This window comes from Melanerpes formicivorus, unplaced genomic scaffold (assembly GCF_026170545.1).
Source record: "Melanerpes formicivorus ecotype bairdi unplaced genomic scaffold, bMelFor1.0.p_v2 SCAF_30, whole genome shotgun sequence".
NCBI lineage: Eukaryota > Metazoa > Chordata > Aves > Piciformes > Picidae > Melanerpes > Melanerpes formicivorus.
In genome coordinates, this window is record NW_027142382.1 from 5,787,875 (window position 1) to 5,815,620 (window position 27,746).

The 27,746-nt window shown below is 42.6% G+C and overlaps 1 protein-coding gene across 1 annotated transcript in view; it reads right to left on the reverse strand.

Moving 5' to 3' along the window:
* EFHC2 (EF-hand domain containing 2) overlaps positions 1-27,746 on the reverse strand; it is an 80,717-nt gene that overhangs the window by 21,287 nt on the left and 31,684 nt on the right. Inside the window, exons 6-11 of the mRNA XM_068155296.1 lie at positions 23,876-23,986; positions 22,301-22,439; positions 13,700-13,865; positions 12,640-12,782; positions 8,606-8,802; positions 1,576-1,709 (exon numbers count right to left, since the gene is read on the reverse strand). Of these exons, the coding sequence (XP_068011397.1) occupies positions 1,576-1,709; positions 8,606-8,802; positions 12,640-12,782; positions 13,700-13,865; positions 22,301-22,439; positions 23,876-23,986 (890 nt within the window). The remainder of the gene's footprint in view (positions 1-1,575; positions 1,710-8,605; positions 8,803-12,639; positions 12,783-13,699; positions 13,866-22,300; positions 22,440-23,875; positions 23,987-27,746) is intronic.

Below are 27,746 nucleotides of genomic sequence, written 5' to 3' on the forward strand. Positions count from 1 at the left end.
ATTACATGGCTTCTCCTGCTTTCTCTCTTGCTCACGAAGAGGGCTATTGCTCTTTTACCAAACCCAAGCGCCTAAATACCGTATAACCAGAAATATCTTACTCCATGCCACAGACCAGCACTACTCTAAATTAAACATCTGGGCTTTTCACAGCTGTACAGAATAGGACCATGATTAGATTTCCACTCAGCTGAGTCTTTTCTTGATAAACAAAAATCTTTTTGTGCTATTTAAAAGCACAATCACTTCTTCTAAAGTGTGCTCCACCAATTTCATCATGCAAATGTTCCAAAACTTTGACCTTCCCTTAGTGCATGTAAAAAGATAGTCTTGCAGATGATTACTCTGTAATTTGTATTAAAACCATAATTACTTGATTTTAAACAGCTATTGTGCATATAAATTGAAACCCTTCTCCAAGTGCTATAATGCTGCTCCAGATGTACTTCAACTTTCCATTTTCTGCTCTTCTTACTCTAGTAATAACATTTTTCCCCGTGATGTAATTAATAACTCAAAATCTTGCTTCTGTTGAGTAAAATATCTAGGTCTAGAAATACTTTGGCCAAAAGCTGTCAATAATTGTGGCCTCTCCATTTAAGACCAGCCTTTTAGTAACATATTTTTCATTTCTGAATACCAGCTTGTTTTCATTTCTCACTACCTTCACTTTGAATTGCTGGTAGAAATCTTCTGCTGACCTATGTACCTTCTGAGATATTGCAGATGTAATTTCTGCCTTGGTTAACATTCCTACAGGGATGACATTCTACACAAAAGATATCCACTTATATGCTTTAGTTATTACAACATTTCCTAAATACATAGCGTATTGTCACTGTGAAAACAGAATACTTCTGGGTAAAACTTCCTTCCACGTTCCACACCATTAACTGTGCCAGTACTCAACGCAGTTCATGTGTTCAAGTATTCTGGTTGCAAGATAAACTGAAATCAGCTTGCATCTGAGCATGATTTCTTCTTTCAAGTATCTATACATTTGCCAGAATCCTGATTTCCACTCCCATCATCTATGCTGAAATTACTAGCCAAGCATTAATTACTACTCTCACTACTGCTTTCCAGCCTTTTAAAAAGATGCTTACCACTGCATTCTATCATTTCATTATACCTCAGTTCCATGAAGGCTCTCAAGGGCTCAAAACCTAAATGACACCATTTTCAAAAGGCAAATCAAAACATTCCTTATTGAATTTCAAAAATGCTAATTAATTGTTTTGACTCTCAGGATGGACTCTTCTTTATCTTTCAGTATATGTATTACTGCTGGCTTGCCCTTCTTCACAATACTTTGTGACAGTTCCATGAAAAGTAGAGAGTTTTGAGTTGTGCTTTTCAGCTAACTTGAAACTATAACATTTCTCTTTTTTCCTGGGGCATGAATTAATTTTCTTTTTCAGACACAGTCTCCAAGCAAATGAAAAACAAATGTATGCTATTCATCAGCTAACACATGCAGAAGGCATATGAAACAGTCATGCTTTACACATTTTTGGGGAATGTGCCTTCATTAAATATAACAAAAAACCCCAAACCAGCAAGCCACTGTCTTACCTGAAAGAGTCATATTCAATCACCTTAGTATGCTCAGGGTCAGTAGCTGCAAACATCCGTCTGATTTCTCGGGAATGAGGTTCGGTCATGTCTTTCAGTTTCTTGAAGATGACACCAGCATCAGCCACAGAGAACTTCACAGAGGAAAACAAGACAAAGATTAGGAAGAAAAGCTCTGTGCATCCAACTATGCACATACCAGCAAAAGTTGCCAAGATGCAGGGCGATGCTGAACTGCTAAGTATTACTGGTTTCTTCATTGTCTTGCTTCAAATGCATAAATCAGCACTATGTTAAGCTTGGAGGGAAGCTTGCTACTAAAAAAAATGCTTCCTACTGAGAATATAAAAGATTAAACAAAAACCATCAAATCATGCATTCTCAGAAAGCTTATTCAAGCCACACAAATGGACATCCACTTCTGCTTCAAGCATTGTATTGTAAAGGTCAGAGTAGAAACATTAAACATACAGTTCCAGTAACTTATTCTTCTTTTTATGTTGGTGTATCTCACTTAATTCTCAATGAAACTTGAACGTGTCCAGAGAAGGGCAACAAGGCTGGGGAGAGGCCTTGAGCACAAGCCCTACGAGGAGAGGCTGAGGGAGCTGGGATTGTTTAGCCTGGAGAAGAGGAGGCTCAGGGGTGACCTCATTGCCCTCTACAACTACCTGCAAGGTGGTTGTAGCCAGGAAGGGGTTGGTCTCTTCTCTCTAGCAACTGGCCCCAGAACAAGGGGACACAGTCTCAAGCTGTGCCAGGGGAAGTTTAGGCTGGAGGTGAGGAGAAAGTTCTTCAGGGAGAGAGTCATTGGTCATTGGAATGTGCTGCCCAAGGAGGTGGTGGAGTCACCGTCCCTGGAGGTGTCCAAGAGGGGATTAGACATGGCATTTGGTGCCATTTTCTAGTCATGAGGTCTGTGGTGACAGGTTGGACTCGATGATCTTCGGGGTCTCTTCCAACCTTAGTGATACTGTGATACTGTGTGATACTATACTGTGATACTGTGAATATCATAGGATTGTAACCCATCTTTTCATCACTGGCTTCAATAAACCGTTCCAACAGATATTCTCATTCATATAAGACTACGTTGCTTTACATGCTCAGAATTAGCAGACTGGAAATTTGTTAGGAAGCAACCATGACAGGATCATACAAGAGGAATGCTTCGTTCTTCCTAAATAGGCCATTCACATAAGAACCAGAGCACTAAGGCTGCCATCCTACATGCAAATTCCGGTGTTAGAGCTCTACCAAAGATTTATTTGCAATACTCATTATTAATATACAGCATCTATATATTTAGTCATAAAATTGGAGTTCAGCCCAAGTATGAATACCTGCTATGTCTTTACATCTCTCATAAAGCACAATGAACTGTCTAAAAGCAGTTTTCTCCCATTTCTTTGAGTAAGCAATGTTGTTTTAAATAACAACTGAAAATTGGTATGACTGGTATTAAGAATCTAATCACATTAAAGACTGGGCCTCACTCCTGATCATGCTGAAGTCTGTCTATTTGTATCACTTCAGATGGATCTAGAAAAGCATATTTACAGTCCCTATGACACTGCCAGAGCAGTACACATTGTTCCCATTTTAATGAATGTATCAGTGGTGGCAGGTAACACACTCAGATTTAGAACACAATTAGTGACTATGCCATAAGGTACAACCCTGGCATGCAATGCCATGCAAGACAGTCATGTGAAGCAGCTGGAGCAGTAATCAAGAAGTTTTGGAGACAGCAGTGATTGTTTGGGTTGTAAGCAACAGCTTTTCACTGAAAAACCTAAGAGACACATTGAGAAAAGAGTGGGCCAAAAGAATCAGTGAGCAGAGTATTTAAAGATGGACAAAGTGTTCTGCCTATTTAAAAACCTCTCTTCTCTACATCATCAAAGCAGTTATTTTTACAGCTTTTTTTCTAAACTACGTATTCCAAACACCTACATAGACACTGAGTATGCCAGCAGCATGCAATAACTCTCTATCAGCATTCCCCCTTCTCATAACTGCTGACATCTGAGTCGAGGCAATCCCAGGCACAAATACAGGCTGGGCAGTGACCGGCTGGAAAGCAGCCCTGAGGAGAGAGACTTGGGGGTGCTGTGGACAAAAAGCTCAACAGGAGCTCTCAGTGTGCACTTGCAGCCCAGAAAGCAAATCAGATCCTGGGCTGCATCAAGAGAAGTGTGGCCAGCAGGGCAAGGGAAGTGATTCTCCCCCTCTACTCAGCTCTGGTGAGACCCCACCTGGAGTACTGCATCCAGTTCTGGAGCCTCTATTACAAGAGGGATATGGAGGTGCTGGAAGGTGTCCAGAGAAGGGCCACAAGGATGATCAGAGGGCTGGAGCACCTCTCCTACAAGGACAGACTGAAGGAGTTGGGGCTGTTCAGTCTGCAGAAGAGAAGGCTCCGAGGTGACCTCATTGTGGCCTTCCAGTATCTGAAGGGGGCCTACAGGAAGGCTGGGGAAGGACTTCTCAGGATCTCAGGTAGTGATAGGACTAGGGGGAATGGAATGAAGCTGGAGGTGGGGAGATTCAGGCTGGATGTGAGGAGGAAGTTCTTCACCATGAGAGTGGTGAAGCCCTGGAATGGGTTGTCCAAGGAGGTGGTTGGGGTGCCGTCCCTAGAGGTGTTTTAAGACCAGGCTGGATGAGGCTCTGGCCAGGCTGATCTATTGTGGATGTCCCTGCCCATGGCAGCGGGGTTGGAACTGGATGATCCTTGTGGTCCCTTCCAACCCTGACTGATACTATGATACTATGATACTATGACATGCTAGTGATCACAATCTGGTTTTGTTTGATTGTCTTCCTTAAGTCAGTGGTGGTTATGCTGAATTAAGTGGAAGTAAAATCAACCTCCACGTCTGTGCTGCAGAAGATGCTACAATGATTAAACAGTTAGGGGTGTTTCAGAGGCGATTAATTCATTTCCAAGGAGGCACAGTAATGCCATGTTTGTAAGAGTCCTGCTCAAACCAGGGTAGTACCAGGAGGACTGCGCACAGGATGCATGTTCTGTTTTGCAAGCAAATTCACACTTTCTAAATACTTTTTCCTTCCAACTGGAAAAGAAAATAGAAGGGTTTTTTAGAAGTAGAAAATGAGATCCTTAGAGTTACTTTCAAGTCAGGATACAATAAAAAGGGCAAGAACCAATGACTTTTTTTCTCCCTATAACTTAAAAATTATGCAATAAATATGGGTTCAAAACAACAATTAAAAACTTTCCAAATATGTCATATGGTGTCAAACAAATCACAGTATCACAGTATCACTAAGGCTGGAAGAGACCTCAAAGATCATTGAGTCCAGTGTGTCACCACAGACCTCATGACTAGACCATGGCACCAAGTGCCACATCCAATCTCCTCTTGAACACAAATCTTTCATAGATAGCAACACCAATTCCAACCTGCACTGTTACCAAACAAAATTTCACCTAAATCTACATATGTCTACAGAAAAGTGGTCAAAAGGCATTTTGCAGAAGAAAAACATTTTGTCTAGATTCCTTTCACCAATTTTCAGTACATGTGCTGATGTGTCCTGCTGAAAAGAAACCTCTGTCTTTTGAGAAGGAAAATGATTTCTTTTCTGATTTTAGAAATAACTGAAAGATAGCCATCTTAAAATTGTTGCCCCTTATTCCAGCCATTTTCCAGGCCTGCTCTTCTCTAATAATTGCTGAAGTTCTTGTGATTTGAGTACGTAGTCCCTTGATGAACTGAGGCAAAGCGTGTCTTTACTTTTGGGACTCTACTCAAAGGATGTGAACAAAGCATCTTTCATGAGGAGGACAAAGTTTTTTCCTACCAGATGTTTTAAAGCCGTAACTGTGCAAAGAATAGTTGAAAATTAACTTTAAAGAAGTATTTTCAGCATTGCCTCTTCACATTTCACAGATTTTATTTTGATAATATACAATCATTCAGAGATCTTGTTTGATCCAAGATAATCTGGTCCCAGGCAACCAGCACCAGAACAAGGGGACACAGTCTCAAGCTCAAGTCTCAAGCAGAGGGACCTCGACAGGCTGGACAGGTGGGCAGAATCCAACGGCATGAGATTTAACGCATCCAAGTGCCAGGTTCTGCACATTGGCCACGACAACCCCATGCAGTGCTACAGGCTGGGGTCAGAGTGGCTGGAGAGCAGCCAGGCAGAGAGGGACCTGGGGGTGCTGGTTGATGGTAGGCTGAACATGAGCCTGCAGTGTGCCCAGGCAGCCAAGAAGGCCAATGGCATCCTGGCCTGCATCAAGAACAGTGTGGCCAGCAGGAGCAGGGAGGTCATTCTGCCCCTGTACACTGCACTGGTTAGGCCACACCTCGAGTCCTGTGTCCAGTTCTGGGCCCCTCAGTTTAGGAAGGAGGTTGACTTGCTGGAATGAGTCCAGAGAAGAGCAACAAAGTTGGTGAGGGGTTTGGAACACAAGCCCTATGAGGAGAGGCTGAGGGAGCTGGGGTTGCTCAGCCTGGAGAAGAGGAGACTCAGGGGTGACCTTCTTGCTTTCTACAACTACCTGAAGGGAGGTTGTAGACAGGCTAATGATGGTCTCTTCTCCCAGGCAGCCAGTACCAGAACAAGAGGACACAGTCTCAGGCTGCACCAGGGGAGGTTCAGGTTGGATGTTAGGAAGAAGTTCTATACAGAAAGAGTGATTGCGCTATGGAATGGACTGCCCGGGGAGGTGGTGGAGTCACCACCATTGGAGGTGTTCAGAAGGAGACTTGATGGGGTACTTGGTGCCATGGGTTAGCTGTTTGGGTGGGTTGGATTGGTTGATGGGTTGGACACGATGATCTTGAAGGTCTCTTCCAACCTGGTTTGGTTTATTCTAATAAAGTTTATTCTAATAATGCTGCACCAGGGGAGGTTTAGACTCAAGGTGAGGAGGAAGTTCTTCACCGAGCGAGTCGTTCGTCGTTGGAACAGGTTGCCCAGGGAGGTGGTTGAATCATTGACCCTGGAGGCGTTCAAGAGGGGATTGGACGTGGCACTTGGTGCCATGGTCTAGTCATGGGGTCTGTGTTGATAGGTTGGACTCCATGATCCTCTAGGTCCTTTCCAACCTAAGTGATACCGTGATACTGTGAATCAATGCAAGCAGCAGTCTGAAAGTACGTTTAGAGTCTAATGATGCATTCTGCATTTTGGAGAATAGCGTTGGGTTTGATCAACTAGGAGGAGAAACAGTCCAGCAGCACAAAAAAAAAGGCAAAACCATAATGTATATAGCTTTGTATTTTACTGCTGAAAGCCTTTAACATTTGTAGCATGTTGTAGCATTTTACATCAACAAGCATTTTGCAGACCTTTACCCAGGGAAGGCAGGTGGTGTTAACGCAGCATTATTTTACAAAGAAGTCACACACTTCTGCTGTTTTCATAAGTGAGAACAGCACCTGTGGCCCAAAGGCAGCACAGGATCAGGCTGCATCTACCTCTACCTAACAGCATAAAGGCATCAAGATTCACAGTCCTCAAGACTGCACTAGTTCTGCTTGGGAGTCCTGCAGCTCCCCTCGCTTTGGTGAGCCAACCGGAAGGGAATAATTAAAACTTGCAAACCCTCTCCCCTTTGCTACCTACAAAAGGTCTGGACAAAAGGGCAAAGGACCATGGCTTGATAAACCCTCTTGGATATTTTCCCTAGTGGTATTCTCCACAATCTGTGCTCTGGAGAAGGTCAGGTGAAGGCACAATTTGTGCTACCACCCCATAATGAGCTATGAAGTACACACAGTGCCCTGAAGTCCTCACAGCACAGCCTAGTCCAAAGGCCGTTGTTGCAGATCACACTGTGATGAAGCAACAATCCAGAAGAGGGATTGGGATGCCTTGGGTCCTGAACTGACGGATCCTTATGATGCACCTCAGAGTGGCTGGATCAGAGGTGCTCAAAACAGGAATTTCCAAATATTCTAGGGTACATTCATTCAAATAGTGTAGCACAAACTTCATCTTGGCAAAAAAATAGTCATGTACCCTTCTTACCAAACAACATAAAATCCCACTAACTGCTTTGTGTCTTTTCTGTCTTCTTCCTCCCTGTATGCTTTCCTTTTCTGACCTCTTTCAACAACTGCTAAAGGACAATTTGTTTCCTCCTGCTGGATACATTTCTGGCTCTGGTGAATGAGGGCTTCTTTACCAGCCATTTGTGTAATGATTGGTAGCATAGAGAATGCATCAGCAGAGCTACCCCAGCTCTTTATTGTTGCTCTCCCTCTGAAAGCAACATTGAAAGATAGTGAAATTCAGTACAAACTGTAAGCTGGAACTGTGGCCTGTGATATGAATTTCTAATATTACATTTTGGCACATAAATATTTAAATCAAATCAGGGTAAAAATAGCTTCATCAGTAAGACTCTGAATTAGATGGGCCCACACCTTGAGTACTGTACACTGTTTCAGCCTTCACATCTCACAGCTGCCTTGCAAGGACAGGCTGAAAAAAAGGGTGAAACTTCACTGGATAGGATTAGGCTGAGGGTGGAAGAATGCCTGGGATTTGCAAAATTATAAAGGTGGTGCATAAGGTGATCTTCACCAAACCACAGAACACAGAACTCAAACTGAAACCAGTGGGAGGTTGGTTTAAAACAGATTAAAGATATTTACTTCTTCTATCATATATTTTTTATATAGTAGGCAGTGATCTTTTCAACTTGCTGTCACAGGAACCTGTGGAAGCAGACAGCATCTTTTAAGTATCCTAAGAGTTAGATCAATTAAGGGACAAGAGGTCCATAAACAGTCTCTCAAGAAGGGAAAGGCAGGGATATATCTGCTAACAACCCCTAACACAATAAAACTGGATGCTGAGAGAGTAAAGAGTGGCCAGGCTTGCATGTGCTCCCTAGCTAACATCTCCTAAACCTATTGCTAGACAGAAAGTACTGGGTTGTGAACTCTGAGTGAAGAAACTAGGTATTAAACATACTAAAAAATATATAGATGAGGTGCAATCCTTTAAGGCAGTAGAAAATAGCAAAAGCCTGCTTCACCTCATTTGCATGCTTCTCCATGTAGTTGATTGTATACTCATCCGCAGCCACCAAAAGGAAGTTGTGACCATGGAAACAAACTCTGGCTCCAATGAACAGATTCTGAGCCTTGAAGTATTCAGATGGCTCACTCTTAAAGAGTTCCTGCCCAGGCTTCTTAATGCGACCTCTTTCCAAGAACTTCCCACCAAGTATCCCTGTGAGAATAGAATTGTAAATAATTAATTGTGGCTTTACTTGTGGGGGGAAACAACAAAAACACACAAATGGAAATCCAGAAGACACCTCAAAGCAGCTGGTTTGTATTTAGAAACTAGTTTTCATCCTTAGAGTTTATTGTTTCACATAATACTCTCCTGCTCCCTCTCATTGCTAAAAGAACTGTCTCTGCCAGCGTCCACAGCAACAGTAACATTGTGCATATTCTGTGACATGTCTCATTTGAATGCCTGCCAAACACCTTCCCTTTTATTCTTTTCTTTAAAATGGGACAGAAATGTGCCTCTTCAAATCGTTCCCATAACCCTGTTGCCAGCCTTGGGACTGACCCTGGAGGAATAGAAGATGCAAAATGTAAGATGCAGGCAATTATCCTTGAACTGTTAAACCAAAAAGAAAAAAACCCAGGAAGAAAAAAATTCACACCTTACGATAGCAGAGTCCTATGAAGTGGATGAATTCTGGTTTTGAAGGACTTAAGAGCTTTTGAATGTACAAAAGAAAGCAGGAATGGCATGACACTCTCTTCCACATACTGTTCTGCCAATGCAATTCAATGCAATCCATTATTTCCTTTGTGAGGTGGGTATGGCACATTGTTTCTTTTCACATCATAGTAGTTTTATTCATGCCACTGAAAATTGTACACAATGCTTAAGGGTATATAAGATAATAAAAGGAAGACTTTGATGCCTATTAATATCTTCTGGTGCTCTACAAGATGGACTTGCATGTCCTGAGTTTTCTAGAAAACACTCTGTCCTGTGTTAGTTTCATCAGGATATGTGCCTTATAACAACTCTGGAGTCCCTAGGGTTTGTGTCCTGTTTACACTTGAGCTTCCAAGCCAAAAAGCATACTTTAGTAACGCTTAATGATGTCTTACGTATCAAGTAGTGATGCAGGTCCAAAAAAAAGGCTGATGAACAGTGTAATAAAATGCCTTTTATAATCAAAATTACAAATTCATGTGAAACCCAAACTACTCTATAAGTCAGATGTCTGTCCTAATTGCTTTACTAACACCATACAAGAAAAACACAAGAAAATACACTATGGTGATGGTCAGATCTAGCTTGAATGAAAAAAACATTTCAAATCACTAAGGTAACTCTAATCTTAACACATTCCTTTTCATTAGCTATTAAAACAACAATGACATTTTAGGTTATATAACCCTGGCAACAGTTTGTAATATTTAAGCAGAACTGGTTCCTCTAAGATTGGAACTTCACTCTTGACTATTGCCCTGCAATTGTTAGATTGGAAACTTACCTTAATGCCTCTGTCTCATAACTGCTTTTTAAACTGCTTTTTAGTATATTTCAAGTGGTATGAAGTAAAACAACAGAAAATATCTCATTTGGTTAGTGATTTTACACTGAAACCTGATGAGAAATTTTGATGAAAATCTAGGAGAGCAAGGCTCAAAGCACAAAATAAACACCACAAGCAAAGACCCTCTTACACTAAGATCAGATCAGACTTTGCAGGTGTTTGTACAGCTGTTGGCTTGGTCTTACACTGAATTAAAAAGGGGTTGTGATCTTCTGCATGGGGAGCCAAAGTTCTCATGCTTTGAACTCCATCTCAAGAAGTGCTTCAAGATGTCCAGCCCTGTGTGTATCAGACGCAGCTTCACACTGTTCCTAATAGTGTGAGTACTTCTCTGCAACCTTCAGGTTGCTGGACTCAGAAAAACAAGAGGAACTTGGTACCTCCAACTTAGAACTGAGACTTGAAATGTTTCTACTTGCCAATTTGTATTACATTATGCAAACAGAAAAGGCCAAAACAGCCCTTTGAACCTACTCACAAAAGGAATGGTCAGATTGCTCTTCTGGGAGTCATTTGCTGCTTTAATTTCTCACCACTCTAAGATGTGTTTATACCCTTAGCATCTTTTACATCTCCGGACATAAAGAATGCCAGTCAAACATGGCATTCACTAGAGGAGAACTGAGCTGCTCTTGATTACAGGATTACATAACTAAGATATACATGTACAGGTGTCTTTCTCTGTAATAAAATAAGTGGCATAAATTGCAGGTCACTGGATGACAGTAAACCAGCAAAATAATGAAGACAGGACAGTAATTCTATAACCAGGGCTAAATCTTGCAGTGGAGCAGGGCTACTGGGAATGCCTGGTGAAGCCAAAGCAGGTATTCTGCATATTTTCAAAACACTGTTTGTATGTTAGTCAAGGGTGAGGTCATTTGTGATGCATTCATAACAGATACAAGCAGAGACGCCATTAGTAGCTCTTTGCACTGAAAAGGCTCATGTGCAGGGAGCTCAAAATCACTTGCTAGCACCACTGCCACAGAAAGAGTTCTCTAGGAATACAAAGAGGTCTTGATATTCATCACACCTTCATTTGATTCTGGATGTTATATTCATCACAGGTCTGAAAGGTATTAATGTTGGCAATAATTTTCAGTGAAGGCTTAAGTGTAGAGTCACAAGAATCCTTGGTCCTTAATTGTAAATTGAATAACTGGATGTCAGAAAGTGAACTTTCAGCACCAGAACTTGAAGCAAAATGGACTCAACAGTCCTCCCTAGGACAGGCTTTGCTCTAGACAGTGACATGGGTGTATCAAATGGGTCAGTACTGAGCACAGTGAGCTGGTCAACATTGCGGGGTGTACCTGAAATAATTGGTACAGTTGATACAGGGTAGTTCATATCCAAAGAGCTAGTCCCAAGGTTCCACAAGAGCCTAACAGTGGTAACTAAGGAAACCTTTTCTCTTGTCTTTGACAGAATGTTATTTCCTGACTTTTTTCTCTATAGTTTTATCAGAGGCTGACAGCAGCTTTTAAATACCAGTCTTTCAGCTGCACATGTTGAGAGGTGCCACAGCACTTCTGGATGTGAAGCACTCTGAACTGTTGCTGCAGATATTTTGGGGAATTCAAAGAAAGAGACTCTCTCTAACAGGGTCATGCTTAGCTGTGGCTTCTCTATCTCTCTAAGTTACAGAACAACTTCCTGGCATCCACCCCAGTGATGGTGTCCTTCCATTTGTGTTCAAGACCCTCCAAAAAATAAAAACATGCTTGAAAAACACAAAAATTTTTATATCCTCAGTTGAAGTCAGTCTGCAAGAGACAGCAGTGGTCAAAAGAATTTAACCATGACAACAATAGGCTAAATGAGATCAAGAAACTGAGAACTAACAAAGCACTTGTCACTTAAGACACTGGTAGTCTGACTCTTGAAATTCAGTTCAGTATTATACAGACACACATGTAAAGTCACTATCACGGGACAATCTTCACCCTTTATAATGCTCAACACTACATCCCTTAAGCATGCTGAAAAACATCTGCTTTCACGAGCTGCTTCTATACAATGTATGCTATACAGGCTTCATAACATCATCTTGCAAAACAAAGGGTTTACTCTTTTGTTCTTGATGCCTTACATTTACTGTTCCTATTCATCATCAGTTAGCATTCCTGTGTTATCCACACACCAAAAAAAAAGAAAAAGCCAATCTTGCAGGCCAGGTTTGCAAATTAAAATGTAATTAAAGCTCTGATACATTAAACTCCCAGTTCCCAAAGGCTATTGTGAAATACTGCTAAAAAAAATGAAGAGTGTTACTCTAAGTGATGAAGATTATAAATTGCCATGACATACAGCTATGCAAGATCATGAGGCAGACCTGCTAGTCTAATTCCCATTGCATTTCAAAACCCACGTCCCTGCTTCTGCTAGCGCGGCGTCCGGCCACAACTTTTACTGTAAGCTAATCAAATGAGCCAGGCAACTGGGACTGACTGCAAGACATTATTGCATCCTACCTGAGTTTCGCTGCTTATGTTCAAAAATTGAAATGGTGTCATCACTCAGGAAGTAGGAAACAATGAATTTCCGGTCCTGGTCAATAGGATTGTCTGTGACAAGTTTGGCAAGGAAGCGCAGTATGTTACTTTCCATGCCACATCTGAAAAGCAAAAGAAGAGGTAAGGTATCAAAAACAGAGTATGAGAAAAGCCTTCATAGCTAGGAGATGTGCTCTCCTGAGTTTTATAACACAGATTAATTGTTGTTATTCCTGCACCAAGAAGGGAGATGGTGTAAGATTCCCTGCTTTGTCAACAACCATTTTCAGCTTAAACTAACAGGACCAGCTAGAGTCGGCCAGATAGAAAGGATTCATTTGCAGGGAAAAATTACTTCTCTGCCACACACACAGATTTGTGTTGTAAATCAGGCTCCAGATTTCTTTTCAGAAAAAAACCAAACTTATAAAGGAAAACCACATTTAAGTATGCATATTTTCAAATCAAATGATTAACAGCTCTGCTATATGCACTATCAATACATTCCCAAGCCTTTTTCTAGTCTCTTTCTTCTTTTACATGGGTTCTACAGGTGAATCTCTAGCATGTGACTTTGCTTCCCACTTAAGCTTCAACAACCACTGCTTGACAAAGCATTTAATAATGTAAAATAAAGGCTTAGTGCCTTAATACTACTACATTAAACTGTATAAAATTCAGCAGACAAGAAAAAAAAGAAAGAAGTAGATGTCAGGAAGCAAAACAGTAAAACAAATCAGGGTTGGACTGCTGAAGCACACAAAATTCCTGACTAATTCCTAGACTAAGACTTCCATCAAACTCCCACTGATGACAGCAGAAGGGAAGGAGGTAGCCTCTCAAAAGAGAAATTTTGCTGATTTGGTAAAAATTTGGAGTACCCTGTCATTAACCCATCCTCATGCACCTGTCCTTTGAAAGTCTGATGAGCTGCATATTTTGCTGGAAACAAAAAATTACACTCCTACTTACCATTTACCCCCTTCACAAACAGACACTACTAAAAACTGTCAGAATTCTTTTTCACTGGAATACCTACCTGTCTTTCTCCATAAACTTCTTGAAATCTTTTTGGGGAGGCTTGGGAAGCAGACCCATACAGGAACAGAGAGAATCTTCTTCAGTACCAAATCCGTTATAAGGAGGAAATGTTTTTACTGGTTTTGGAGGTGGTGGAGCCTTGAATGGAACTGGGGTGAAATCCTCTACAGCACAGACAACAAGAGTTATTTATTACTGTTCTGATGGAGCCGTTCTACCAAGAATTTATACTTCCAATATGAATACTTCTTAGCCTATTTCTGTAACAGTGTCCTGATCAAAGTCAAACAAGGATCCCTCCTACTGTTACAGAGGAGGAGGAAAAGACTCCACAGAAGCCAACAGCTTAATTATTATTTCTTCAGGGGTTTCAGGATTTCATCTATCCTCTTCAAATGTTTGACAAATATCAATGACATGCACAGGCAAAAGGAGAGAAAAATAGTTTCAAATATGGTTTCAAAACAATAAATTAACAATTTAAAGTAAATTCTGCAGTTTTATCCTTTAAGACAAATAAATACACATAAAGAGTAAAATTTCATTCACCATTTAAGTCATACATATATGAGAAGAATTTGGTACACCCAAGCCAATAGCTTCAGTCCATGTCTCAATTCATCCAGAGTTTCTGAAGGTTTGGACTTCCTCATTTTCCCCATTCTCAAATCTTTCCTTGCAGGTCCTGCCTATCCCAGAAACTGCAGGAGCATTCCTGATTCAGCAGGGATGCAGCTGGTCAGGGCCCTGCATCAATTCCCATAGGGGATGTTCCCAAAAGCCCTGCTGCCCTATGGTCTCTCTTTACTCCTCTCATGGTGAAACTCTTGCTGTTCCATTTGGACCCCTGGATACTTCCCTCTTTCACTGCAACACAGCTTCCAGATGCCAGTGAAATTCACATGAAAGTTAACAGTGTAATACAATCTGCTGGTTAAATAAGGTCAACAGAAAAGGAAAAAGGTGAGAGGGAAAAAGCAACTTGTACATGGGAGAAAGTGAATGAGCAGATCTGCGGCAAATGAAAGATAAAAAACATAGCATAATGGGTATCTAAGGTTGCACAGGACCTCGGGAGGTCTCTAGCATGGTCTCCTGCTCAGATGGGATCAGCCCCAAGTAGACCAGGCTGCTCAGAGCTGTGCCTGGTTGGGGCTTGACACCTCCTTCTTGACACAGCCTGCACAGCCTGCTCCGGCAGCCTGCTCCAGGGAGGAAAGTTTTTCCTGACACACAACTCTGAGCCTCCTGTTTCCATTTATGCAAGTCATCTCATGCCCTCGTACTGTGCAACCCTGTGAAAATCCAGGCTATCTGGTCTCAGCAACCTCCCCACGGGTGGGTGCAGGCAGCTACTCAAGACCCTTTCTGCACTGAGCAAGCCTTGCTCCCCAAGGTGTCCCTCAGTCCTGAGCATCCTGGGGTCTTCTCTGAACTCATGCTGGCTCATGCACGACATTCCTGTCCTGCCAGACCCAAAATGGAGCACATGCAACAAGCAGAGAGCAGAGAGGGATAGTCACTCTCCTCAATCTCTGGGCAGCCTAGACTGTGTCTGGTACTCTTTGCCACAGCCCCAAAGCCCAGCTTGCTAACCCCGGATATCCCACAGGACCCTTTCTGAGTGATATAGGTAACCTGCATACAAAAGTGGATCCCATTAAACTTAAATTTTCTACCCAGAAGTGAAGAGGTATTAATAACCTAAATTCATAGCATGGGCTTCATTGCAAATAAAGAAAAATGACCGAACTGCTGCTGCTGGCAACATTTTCTGAATTGGTTTGTGATTAAAATGTTTTAAACATGGCTGTTTCGGGAGATCGAAGCAACACACACTCTTAAAACCTGACTTGCATAACAGCACTATGAAGCTGAAAATTATGAAAAGTATCCAGATTAACGTTAGAGTTTACCTTGAGAGCACAATGAGCTCTCTTTTGGCCCACACTTCTTAGAAGAATATGGTCTGACTAGAAAACCAAATACCTTCACCTGCGTCATTCAAAAAAGGGTTCTCTAAAACCGTCCCAACATTTTTCTCCCTGAAACCTACATGTGCCCCTTTTTGTGACTCAGAAGCACAGAGGCCAAGCCCTTAAGATCCATACAGAAATTCCCAAAGCAATCTTCACCATAGAATCATGGAATAATTTTGTTGGGAAAGACCTTTGAAAGATCAAGTCCAACCACTGTATGACTCTTGTACCGAGTCTGGTGCTTAAACCTTTATTAGAATAAAACCTTTATTAGAATAAACCAAACCAGGTTGGAAGAGACCTTCAAGATCATCGTGTCCAACCCATCAACCAATCCAACCCACCCAAACAGCTAACCCATGGCACCAAGCACCCCATCAAGTCTCCTTCTGAACACCTTCAATCACACCACATCCACGCGTCTTTAAACACCTCCAGAGATGGTGATTCAACCACCTCCCTGGGGTGACAATCCCAGCGTTTGAGGACCCTTTCAGTGAAGAACTTTCTTCGAATATCCAGCCAACACCTCCCTTGGTGCCACTTGAGGCCATTTCCTCGTTCGATCACTTGTTATTAGGGGGAAGAGACCAGCACCCGCTGTGTGTGTGTAACCACGCACCAAATCACTACTCCCTAAATCCCGTTTGTGGCAAAACTGCCTCTCGGGATACTTTCGGCGTGCCGCGTCGTGTGTCTTGCGCGGGCACTTCTCGTTACGTTGAGCCGCGGCCAGGGCGCTGGGCAGCGCTCGCACCACAGGTGCCGCCCGCGGAGAACGGCCGCCCGCAGCAGCTCCCGCGCTCCCACAGCGCCACCTCGTGGCCGCGTGGCGGGGCAGGCGGCGACCGTCACTGTCCTCACCGCAGCTTGGCGCTGGGGTGCGCAACGCGGCTGCTGCATTCGGGTCTTCGCGTTCTTCATAAACCTTAATGCCAAATTTTAAATTATGCAATACGTTAATGTGCACTAATCTTTGATCCCTCGAAGTCGGGAGGACTGTAGCAGTATGTTTGAGCAGGAACAAACCCCTCCTCGTTGCATGGTTAAAAATAACACGCTTCCTGCCAAAAGCGTTTGGGAAGCCAGCACATGTAGTTGAACTGATAAACTCAAAGCACAAGATGATGTGTTTAGATGTGAGTCACACATAAAGCATTCATTAAGAAATGTTTATGTACTTTAGCACATGTGGATTAAAAGTAGCTTTATAAACCCGAAAGAAACTACAAATTTACTGTAGGTGATCCTGCTCTAGCACTGGGGTTGGACTAGATAACCTTCATAGTTCCCTTCAAACCCCTACCACTCTGTCATTCTATGAAATTACTATGTGTTAGCCTCAGAAAGTATGTGAAAGTCCTCACAACCCAATCTTGGTGTAAACGAAGTCCAACAAGAAGTTCAGCACTTGAGCTCTCATCCCTTTCCCTGAGGAAAATTACTTTGCTTCATGCAGATTCCCTAAACAGAACAATGCAAACATCCAGTCTTGTACCACCTACAAGTTTCCAGGATTTTAAAGGATTACATACTCAGATTCTCTCCCATGAATGAGGAAATTCAGAAACAAATTGCCATGGAGAAATATAGTTTACATAAATAGTTAAAAATTCATTCCTTCAACTTTTGAACAGCCAGCTTGGTGCAGTAATCAACAGCCATGCCCAAGCTCAAAACTCATTTCATTTTTGCCCTGCCAAAGATCATTAGGGTAGAATCAGACAGACAACTTGCATTTACCCATAAAACACACACCTACTGAGGTTAGCACTGTTTTTAAAGAAAATTACCACCGTCCAGTCTGGAAAAGGAATCAATGCTCTCTTCTTCCAGGCTGTGGGTAAACTGGAAGACCGGGATTACAAATTTCTACTTCCAGAACTAATAGCACAGATATTTTTCCCATGGACAGCTTCACCCATTGTAACTGCATCAACTGATGCCTAGCAGGAGATGGACTGGCTTTAGGGGTTTTATTTCACCTCATATATTGAACACGTGCTGTATACTAGTGATTTTTTTCTCACAACATCAAAACCTGGGCGAGATCCGAACAAGCACTGGGAACAGTAAGAAACAAAACAGCTCTTGCCACATTTTTAGCATACGAACAATTTGAAGACAGCATAGCTGCCTTAGTAGGAAAAACTAAATTCTTTGAGAAGATACTGTGATACTGTGATTTTGTTGCCACAGAGGAAGCATTAAACCATCTTGAATGAGCTTGTCTGCTTTCAGTTTTAATATACACTGTAAGGTTTTGGTATACATTGTAAAGATTCCTCTCTGCCCTCAGTCGAAGTGTAGGAAAAACATATTTCAAGAAAGAGCCAAGTGTTACATATCTTGGAGTGATAACCATACTGAGTATCAGTATGTAGCAGGCATGCAAGAAATTCTACCTTCAGAGGAAAAGGCCAGACACTCCTGAGCATTACAGCCAAGAACAGGAGAGAGAAATCCTGCTAGCCCCAGACAATTTAAGAGGTGGCAGTAACCTGCAGGGATTACATTGTTAACATGATTTTCTCTATACATAAGAGGAGATGTGTAATGGACAGCTGAGACCTGGTTTTTGTGAGAGTCTGTTTCACAGTTAGGTCAGAAGTAAAATAAGGCAATCTTCACAACTTTTACATGAAGAATGAACGAAAATGTAGTGCTTGTAGAATCATTCATGCAGCTAAAACATATAATTGAAAAAAATTTTATGATCCCTGAGTCATGACTGTTTATTCTTGTTCAGAGAAAATTCTCCTTTTACAAAGTCTTACTTCATAATTAATTCAGTTACCTGAGGAATAAAGTAATCTGTAAATGCATAATTACATTTAGAAGCCGCTGCTCAGTCTCCACCACATGTAGCAGAGAGGTTAGACACCAGAAGTACTCTGATCCCTGACGTGCCTAGTGAAAATTGGCAGCAAGTTTTAATGCCCCCACTGAGGGAAAAGTAAGAAGTCAGCTGTTAGTCAGCAGCAGCTGCCTGGCCAAAAGCACACATGTACTGGCCAGCCCATCACCCTGCACGCTGCTCTACCCAAGCAGCAGGTCAGAAAGGGAGCCTGAGAAATGAGGGGGTGGGAGGGCGAAGACGGCTGGGACAGGAAAGGGATCACAGGGTGCTGTGAAAAGGCGTAGCAGACAGGCTTGGGAGGTGCTGGGACATTGAATAAAAATCAGTAGGAAACCAGATTTTACTGGTTTTGTTCCTTCAGGAACAATCTGTTATTTAAGAATGAACACTTTATACTCCACACTAAACTCTGCTGAAATACTGTATTTAGTGAGAAGAACACGCATCAGCTTCGCCCCCACTGCACATCAGTATTTTTCACATTTCAGCTGGGTGACCACAACACCTATATGGTTACAGAATATTTTTCTCCTCCAGTGATGCTACACTAAAAAATCCGGACAGAGAATATCACACATTAAGGCATTTTCTCTTGCCTTCATAGCACTGCTGGGTGACAGTAACATCATTAGCTTCCTGTTGAAAGACATTAGCTATTGTTTACTCATGGAAAAGCTCTCCTTCGCTTTTCACAAACAGTACAAAGAATAAAACAGGTAAACTGAATATTGGAAATATATCAGATATCATAATCATGTGCTTCAAGAGAAATCTAAACTGCCCTTAATTCTCCTAAAGGGCAAATTCCATCAGCAAGCAACTTATGCTGAAACTGCAGAGTCAAAAATAAATATTGTCCTTTTTAATGTCTTTGGCAGAAGAGTTTAAATTGAAGGGAAGCGATGTGAAAACACAATAACAAACAGCTGGATTGATGCCATGAGGTGCTGAGCACTGTGTCCTGGTGTAAGAACTAATTTATCCACTTGCTTACTCTTACTCAAGTAAATGGTCTCCCTGGACTCAAACTGCAATTAAACATGTTTCACTGTTTAATTGGATGGGAGTAGAATGCTGGACACTTTGTGGGATTGAGTCCACTGAGAGCACCTTGTATCCTCACCAGACGCAAACAAAATTTGTAACTCACTCTTTCTCTCTCTCAAGACCTCTTTTTAAGCCAAAGCCTACCCTGATTCTATGCCTAGTCCATCTAATTAAAAAGTAATACCAACATTATTTTCATCCTGGTGGGGAAAGCAAGAAAGAATTTCACAGCCAATTGTGAGAATCTCTTGGCTTTAAGAAAGTGTGTATTTTCTGTGAACTAGGGAAGACTGCATCAAGTAGGATGCTTTTTTTCATGCTAGCCAGAGTCTCTGCCATCATGTATCCTTAAAGGTATGTGCAAAACACTCTGCAGTTCCCCAAAGGTCTCAGCTAGAGCACATCTTTGTGGGGTTTGTGTTAAGTAGGCAGAGAAATTGGAGACAGCACTGGAAAAAAATCAGACAAAAGTATCAGAGATATAAAAGAATGGAATATGGACAAAGACTGAAAGGTTTCCCCTAGCAGGAATAGCTCAGGAGGAGGATAGGGTGGTAAGACGGTATACTGGAATAATGTTCAAATATGTACAAGGTTGTTCTAAAAAAAAAGGATACTGAGCAGTTGTTCTCCATGTCCAACAAAAGTAAAACAAATACATTACTCTGTCAGTTTACACAAACATAAGCCCTATGAGGAGAGGCTGAGGGAGCTGGGGTTGCTTAGCCTGGAGAGGAGGAGGCTCAGGGGTGACCTTATTGCTCTCTACAACTACCTGAAGGTTGTAGACAGGCAGATGTGGGTCTCTTCTCCCAGGCAGCCAGCACCAGAACAAGAGGACACAGTCTCAGGCTGCACCAGGGGAGGTTTAGGCTGGAGGTTAGGAAGAAGTTCTATAGAGAGAGAGTGATTGCCCATTGGAATGGGCTGCCTGGGGAGGTGGTAGAGTCACCATCAGTGGAGGTGTTCAGGAGGAGACTTGCTGGGGTGCTTGGTGCCATGGTTTAGTTGTTTAGGTGGGTTGGATTGGTCGATGGGTTGGACGCGATGATCTTGAAGGTCTCTTCCAACCTGGTTGTTTATTATTATTATTATTATTATTATTATTATTATTATTATTATTATTATTATTATTATTATTATTATTATTATTATAAACCAGCTTCAGAGTAGCTGCTAAGCCACATTTCTAGCTATAAGGCTAGGACAAGATACCTTAGGAGGCAAAGAAACCTTCTCTGCTAAAGGATGCTGATAAAAGCCTACCTACAAACACCCATCATTGACAATCTATGCATATACAGACTGCTGCCTCAGAACAACAGGAAGGGACCAGACCACCTATGGTCCCATTTTTCTAGAATTCTGCACATCAGTAACTTCTGACTTCTCCTAATTTGCAAACCACCTAACTTTAACATCCAGAGACATAACCAGTTAATTACTGAGCCAGCATTAAAAGACGGGAAGAGCCTTTGCATTTGTGCAACACTTGCGTTGCACTGGCTGATACAGAAAGGTCAGATGCATTTCATTTATGGTCTGCTGCAAGTAAGAAATCTCCATTCACTGTTCCAAGATATTTTGCTCAAATAGAGGCTACTGCTGCCAAACAGCGGCAGCAGTCTTGGCTGAAGAAAGTCTCCGTGAAGAACCCTTCGTTTTGCACCTCTGAAGCTAGACTCACTGTTATTATATGGTTACTGAAGATGGCACTGGCTAGCATGAGAAAATATTTATTTCAATATAGACATGCCAAGCTATTATCAAGAAAGTCCTAATGACACATGTTCTGCCAATTAAGAAACTTAGTGTTTTAATGGCAACACTACATCATCTAATCCTGCCAACAGAGCAGGCAAGCTTTGATCCAAGCACTACACTCCATCTGATCACAAGTCAAGCTGAAAGCAGTACTACACTCAGTTATTTTGTTTCCTAATTTCAGAGAAAGGCCATAGTAGGATTCTTCCAACCATCTCTGAACAAGCACTCAGCTATATTTATTGAATGAATAAACTGCCAGAAATCAACCAAGTTGTTTTTGCAGGAACATGTCCATAATAAAACCATTAGCAAGTCTGACCAAGCAAACTCAAAGACAGGTAAGCAAACACCACTATATCAAAATGCTTTTCCATTACAGACATGGTTGCTAGAGGTCTCCAGAAGTCAGTGCTGAAACTATACAGGATACATACTCTAATGGTCCTGAATACACAAACTGCATTGTAAAAACCAATAATGTGATAGACTACTACTGTCATGTCAGAAAACCTTATTGTGGGAGGATTCTGACATCCACAAAACAAAATGAAACATAGTTTAATGGGGAATAATTGAGCTCATTCTGCTGAGCCACTCACTACATGCTCTTGATAATTTTCTACCTGCAAACACAGATACTGGATTGGGAGGAGGAAAGAGAAAAGAAGAAATGGCAGGCTATCCATATGACTATTTAGTCATTCTAGTTTTTAAGTTAAGAACAGAACATGTACATTTGATGTTAGTTTTCAGTGGAGTGCCACAATAAGAAAGCCCTTCTGGATCACCTGCAAAATTACTGCTTTGCTGTTAACAGCCTACAACAGATTGCTATTGCTAAAGGTTTTAATGAACATGTTTTGTCAGTAATAAAATTTGAAGACAGTTCTGTCAAACTCTGAAGTATAAAAAGGCCCATAAGGAAAGGATAATTACCACTACTCACCAATTCCATACTTTGTCCTGTAATATTCTTTAGTGAATTCATCACAATCACAGAGTCTTATCTTCCTTCCCCAAACATTAATTACTGCCCCTATTTTCAAGTCACTGTCTCTGTAAAATTCCTGATGCACTGCTCCTGTCTAATAAAAGAGGGAACATTTACACAGCAGCTCTATACATCTCAGAATCATAGTATCATAGTATCATTCAGGGTTGGAAGGGACCACAAGGATCATCTAGTTCCAACCCCCCTGCCATAGGCAGGGACACCCCACACTACATCAGGCTGGCCAGAGCCTCATCCAGCCTGGTCTTAAACACTTCCAGGGACGGGGCCTCGACCACCTCCCTGGACAACCCATTCCAGGGTTTCACCACTCTCATGGTGAAGAACCTCCTCCTCACATCTAGCCTGAATCTCCCCACCTCCAGCTTCATTCCATTCCCCCTAGTCCTATCACTACCTGAGATCCTGAGCAGTCCCTGCCCAGCCTTCCTGTAGGCCCCCTTCAGATAGTGGAAGGCCACAATTAGGTCACCTCGGAGCCTTCTCTTCTGCAGACTGAACAGCCCCAACTCCTTCAGTCTGTCCTTGTAGGAGAGGTGCTCCAGCCCTCTGATCATCCTTGTGGCCCTTCTCTGGACACGTTCCAGCACCTCCACATCCCTCTTGTAATAGGGGCTCCAGAACTGGACACAGTACTCCAGGTGGGGTCTCACCAGGGCTGAGTAGAGGGGGAGGATCACCTCCCTCAACCTGCTGGCCACACTTCTCCTGATGCAGCCCAGGATCTGATTGGCTTTGTGGGCTGCAAGTGCACACTGAGAGCTCCTGTTGAGCTTCTTGTCCACCAGCACCCCCAAGTCTCTCTCCTCAGGGCTGCTTTCCAGCCAGTCACTGCCCAGCCTGTATTTGTGCCTGGGATTGCCTCGACCCAGATGCAGGACCCTGCACTTGCTCTTATTGAACTTCATGAGGTTGGCTTGTGCCCACCTCTCCAGCCTGTCAAGGTCCCTCTGGATGGCCTCCCTTCCCTCCAGCGTGTCTGCTGCACCACACAGCTTGGTGTCATCAGCAAACTTGCTGAGGGTGCACTCAATGCCACTGTCCATGTCACCCACAAAGATGTTGAACAAGACAGGTCCCAGGACTGATCCCAGAGGGACTCCGCTTGTCACTGGCCTCCACTGGGACATGGAGCCATTGACAGCCACTCTCTGGGTGCGGCCATCAAGCCAGTTCCTTATCCATCTAGTGGTCCACCCATCAAACCCATGTGTCACCAGTTTGGAGACCAGGATGTGGTGCGGGACAGTCACTTAGTGTGTGTGTGTGATTTAAACTATAACCTTCATAGTCCATTTGCAAGTTTTCCTCAGCCCATGCTAAGCTATCTCACTTTCACAAATGTAGAATTTACATACAGTAAATCTCAGTAGTTTTCATTTGAGCTATTCTCTGGTGGCAACACAACTGTATAAATAACTCTCTTTGCTGTAGAGGGTAACAACCACAGAAATTACAAAAACTACTACAAGGACATTCAACAGCTGGAGGCATTCAGTAACATCCAACCTTACGATTGTCCAGCATGTAACGGCCTCTGCCTCCTGTTAAGTTTCCAAGCACATTGAGGACAGTGCGACGGGTGATGGTGCCTGGCTGGTACAGCCCGGTGGGAGCATACTGCAAGAAAAGAGACCAGCTCTTAAGAAATGCACTTAACAGTGATGAAGAAGAAATCAATTACCTTAAATCTGGGCAGGACTGGGCTAGTTTTTTGGTTTGTTTTTTCTTACAGACTGATCATTGTCGTAGTATTTTCTTGGGAGAATTTTTAGTACATTCTATGATTACACCACCAAACCTAACAGCCAGTGTATATGTGGCACTTGGTGCCATGGTCTAGCAGGCATGAGGTCTTGGGTAACAGGTTGGACTTGATCTTTGAGGTCTTTTCCAACCTTGTTGATTCTATGATTCTATGTCAAAAACCAGTATGTATGCCAGGAGAATCATACCAGGAGAGTGTTACTGTGCATCCAAAAATCTCTTTTCTCTTGAAAGCACACAGAAAGCAAAGGTCAGGACACTTCAGGTACCACATGGTGGTAGTTTTAGGCTATGCCTTTAAAATTTAGCTGCAGACTTTGAGCAGAAAAGTAGAAAAGTATAAATAAATCACTATTGGGTGTAAAAAGGAAAACAAAAGATCATCCTAAACAAATTCATTGGGTAAATGTCCGGGATAAAAGGAGCTGTACCATAACAATTCTTCACATTTCACAATTCCCATTCCTTTTCTCTTCTCTTCTGATTTCAGCTGTTTTGCTTTGCTCAGGGAGAAGATGACATGCTTCTGGCTGACCTTGGGATAAGTCTAACCCACTGGTTTCTCTCAACTCCTTTCTCTCTCTTGGGACAGGAGAATTTGGGGGCAGTGGAACAGGCTTCTCTGGTCTTCTGAGGGGGGGGGGGAGAAGGTGTTTTGTTTGCTAATTGTAAATATTTGTATAATATTATAAATAGTGTATATTTTGTACATATTCATTGCATTCCATTGTAGAGTGTAGGTTTTGCTTGTAAATACAGCTTCATTTGCTTCTACCTGAGTTGGTCTGGCTAAAAGTGAATAGCGTAGCGTAACGTAGCGTAGCGTAGCGTAGCGTAGCGTAGCATAGCATAGCATAGCATAGCATAGCATAGCATAGAATAGAATAGAATAGAATAGAATAGAATAGAAATTAACCAGGTTGGAAAAGACCTTTGAGCTCACCAAGTCCAATCTGTCACCCAACACCATCTAATCAACTAAACCATGGCACCAAGTGCCTCATCCAGTCTTTTCTTAAACACTCATAGTGATGGTGAATGCTGGGGGGACACTTTGAGCCACCACACACATCATTCTCAACATTGTCTCTAAAGGCTATTATTTTGATTGGTTGTAATTACAAAGACACCAGTCAATGGTGGTTCTACAGGGCTAACCACTGCACAAATATGGTGGATTCAAGTCAGCACTATTCTACTGGAAAACAAGAGGTAGTATTTTTGTTTCTATTGTGAGTTTCAAAATTGCAATTGTAATTTATCCCAGTAATACCAAACTTAATGAACAAACTATTATTTTTTTTTAATGAATGGACAAACTGCTGATGCACAGCAGATAAACTGAGTTATTTTTTTTATATTAATTGGGGAGGCCTGTGGATGTGGTCTACTTGGACTTCAGCAAGGCCTTTGACACCGTCCCCCACAGCAAACTGCTGACTAAGCTGTCAGATCATGGCTTGGACCGCAACACCCTGTGCTGGCTTAGGAACTGGCTGGAGGGCCGAGCCCAGAGAGTGGTGGTGAATGGTGCCACATCCAGCTGGAAGCCAGGCACCAGTGGCATCCCCCAGGGATCAGTGCTGGGCCCCATCCTCTTTAACATCTTCATTGGTGATCTGGATGAGGGCATTGAGTCAGTCATCAGCAATTGCAGATGACACCAAGTTAGGAGCAGATGTTGGTCAGTTAGAGGATAGAAAGGCTCTGCAGAGGGACCTCGACTGACGGGACAGATGGGCGGAGTCCAACAGGATGGCATTCAACAAGCCCAAGTGCCAGGTGCTGCACTTTGGCTATGGCAACCCCATGCAGAGCTACAGGCTGGGGTCAGAGTAGCTGGAGAGCTGCTAAACAGAGAGGGACCTGGGGATGCTGATCGACAGCTGCCTGAACATGAGCCACCAGTGTGCCCAGGTGGCCAAGAAGGCCAATGGCATCCTGGCCTGCATTAGGAATAGTGTGGCCAGCAGGAGCAGGGAAGCCATTGTGCCCCTGTACTCTGCATTGGTTAGGCCACACCTTGAGTCCTGTGTCCAGTTCTGGGCCCCTCAGTTTAAGAAGGGCATCGAAACACTTGAACGTGTCCAGAGAAGGGCAACAAGGCTGGTGAGAGTCCTTGAGCACAAGCCCATGTGGAGAGGCTGAGATAGCTGGAATTGTTTAGCCTGGAGAAGAGGAGGCTCAGGGGTGACCTCATTGCTCTCTACAACTACCTGAAAGGTGCTTGTAGCCAGGAAGGGGTTGGTCTCTTGTCCCAGGTAAGCAGCACCAGAACAAGGGGACACTGTCTCAAGCTGTGCCAGGGGAAGTTTAGGCTGGAGGTGAGGAGAAAGTTCTTCATGGAGAGAGTCATTCGTCATTGGAATGGGCTGCCCAGGCAGGTGGTGGAGTCACCACCCCTGGAGGTGTTCAAGAGGAGATTGGACGTGGCACTTGGTGCCATGGTCTAGTCATGGGTCTGTGGTGACAGGTTGGACTCGATGATCCTTGAGGTCTCTTCCAACCTTGGCGATACTGTGATACTGTGATACTGTGATTTAGTCTTACCACCTTCCCTGACATCCCAACTTGTGACTGATCTCTGCTGTTCTCAAAATTTCCACCAAATTCAGAGGAAGAGGCCAGCCTTTTCAATTGCAACATGCACTTTAATGCTAGAAGGAGTCTGATAACAGAGAGCCACTGCTAAATCAGCATGACAGAGCATAGGATGCACAATGTGAGAAAAGTGCAGCATTTTGCTGCTAGGGTTTTACTACAGAATCTGATGTAAATTTTTGCCATCACAAACAGACTACCAGTATGAGAAGGAAAGGAGGGAAAATATTTCTCCAAAGTGAGCTGACATGATTCTATCATCAGGATCTGCCTGGAGTGATATATTAAGTGTATCCAGCTTGTTAACTTTATAAGCATAGCAGGTTACAGAGGACTCAAATTCCTTGAGGATTTCACTGAGAGAAGCCTTTTCAAACAAGCACCTGATTAATGCCTGACAAAGCTTATTCATAGATCCCTATTGATTTTAACTAGCTCTGCATAAGGTCTCAAATCTAGGAGCTCAGTTTTAAGAAATCACTCTAAATCTGCTATGAAGATGTAATGACATGGAATACTTAACCAGAACTTTTACAGAAGTTCTACAGATAAGTCATATGGATCAAATCTGTATTCACTTCAGTTTTACATTAGTTCATCTATCAATATTAATTAAGTTTTTGGACTTCTATAACCTCAGAATTTTACAAATACATTTATCTTAATACATTAATAACAGAGAAAAGAAATCATAGGATATCTTTCTGCCTAAATTTTCCTTCCTTTTAATTTAAGCACAACAAGCTTAAACTTACTTTTTACCATCACTTAAATGTTCAAAATAAGTCATGCAATTATCCAGTTGGAAAAGACCTCAAAGATCATCCAGTCCAATCCTCAATCCAGCACTGAAGCATCAACACTAAACCAAGTCCCTAAGCACTACGTCCACACACTGCTTAAACTCCTCCAGGGACTCTTACCACTGCCCTGGGCAGACAGTTCCAATGTTTGATAATCCTCTCTGTGAAGAATTATTTCCTAACATCCAGTCTAAACGTCCCCTAGTGCA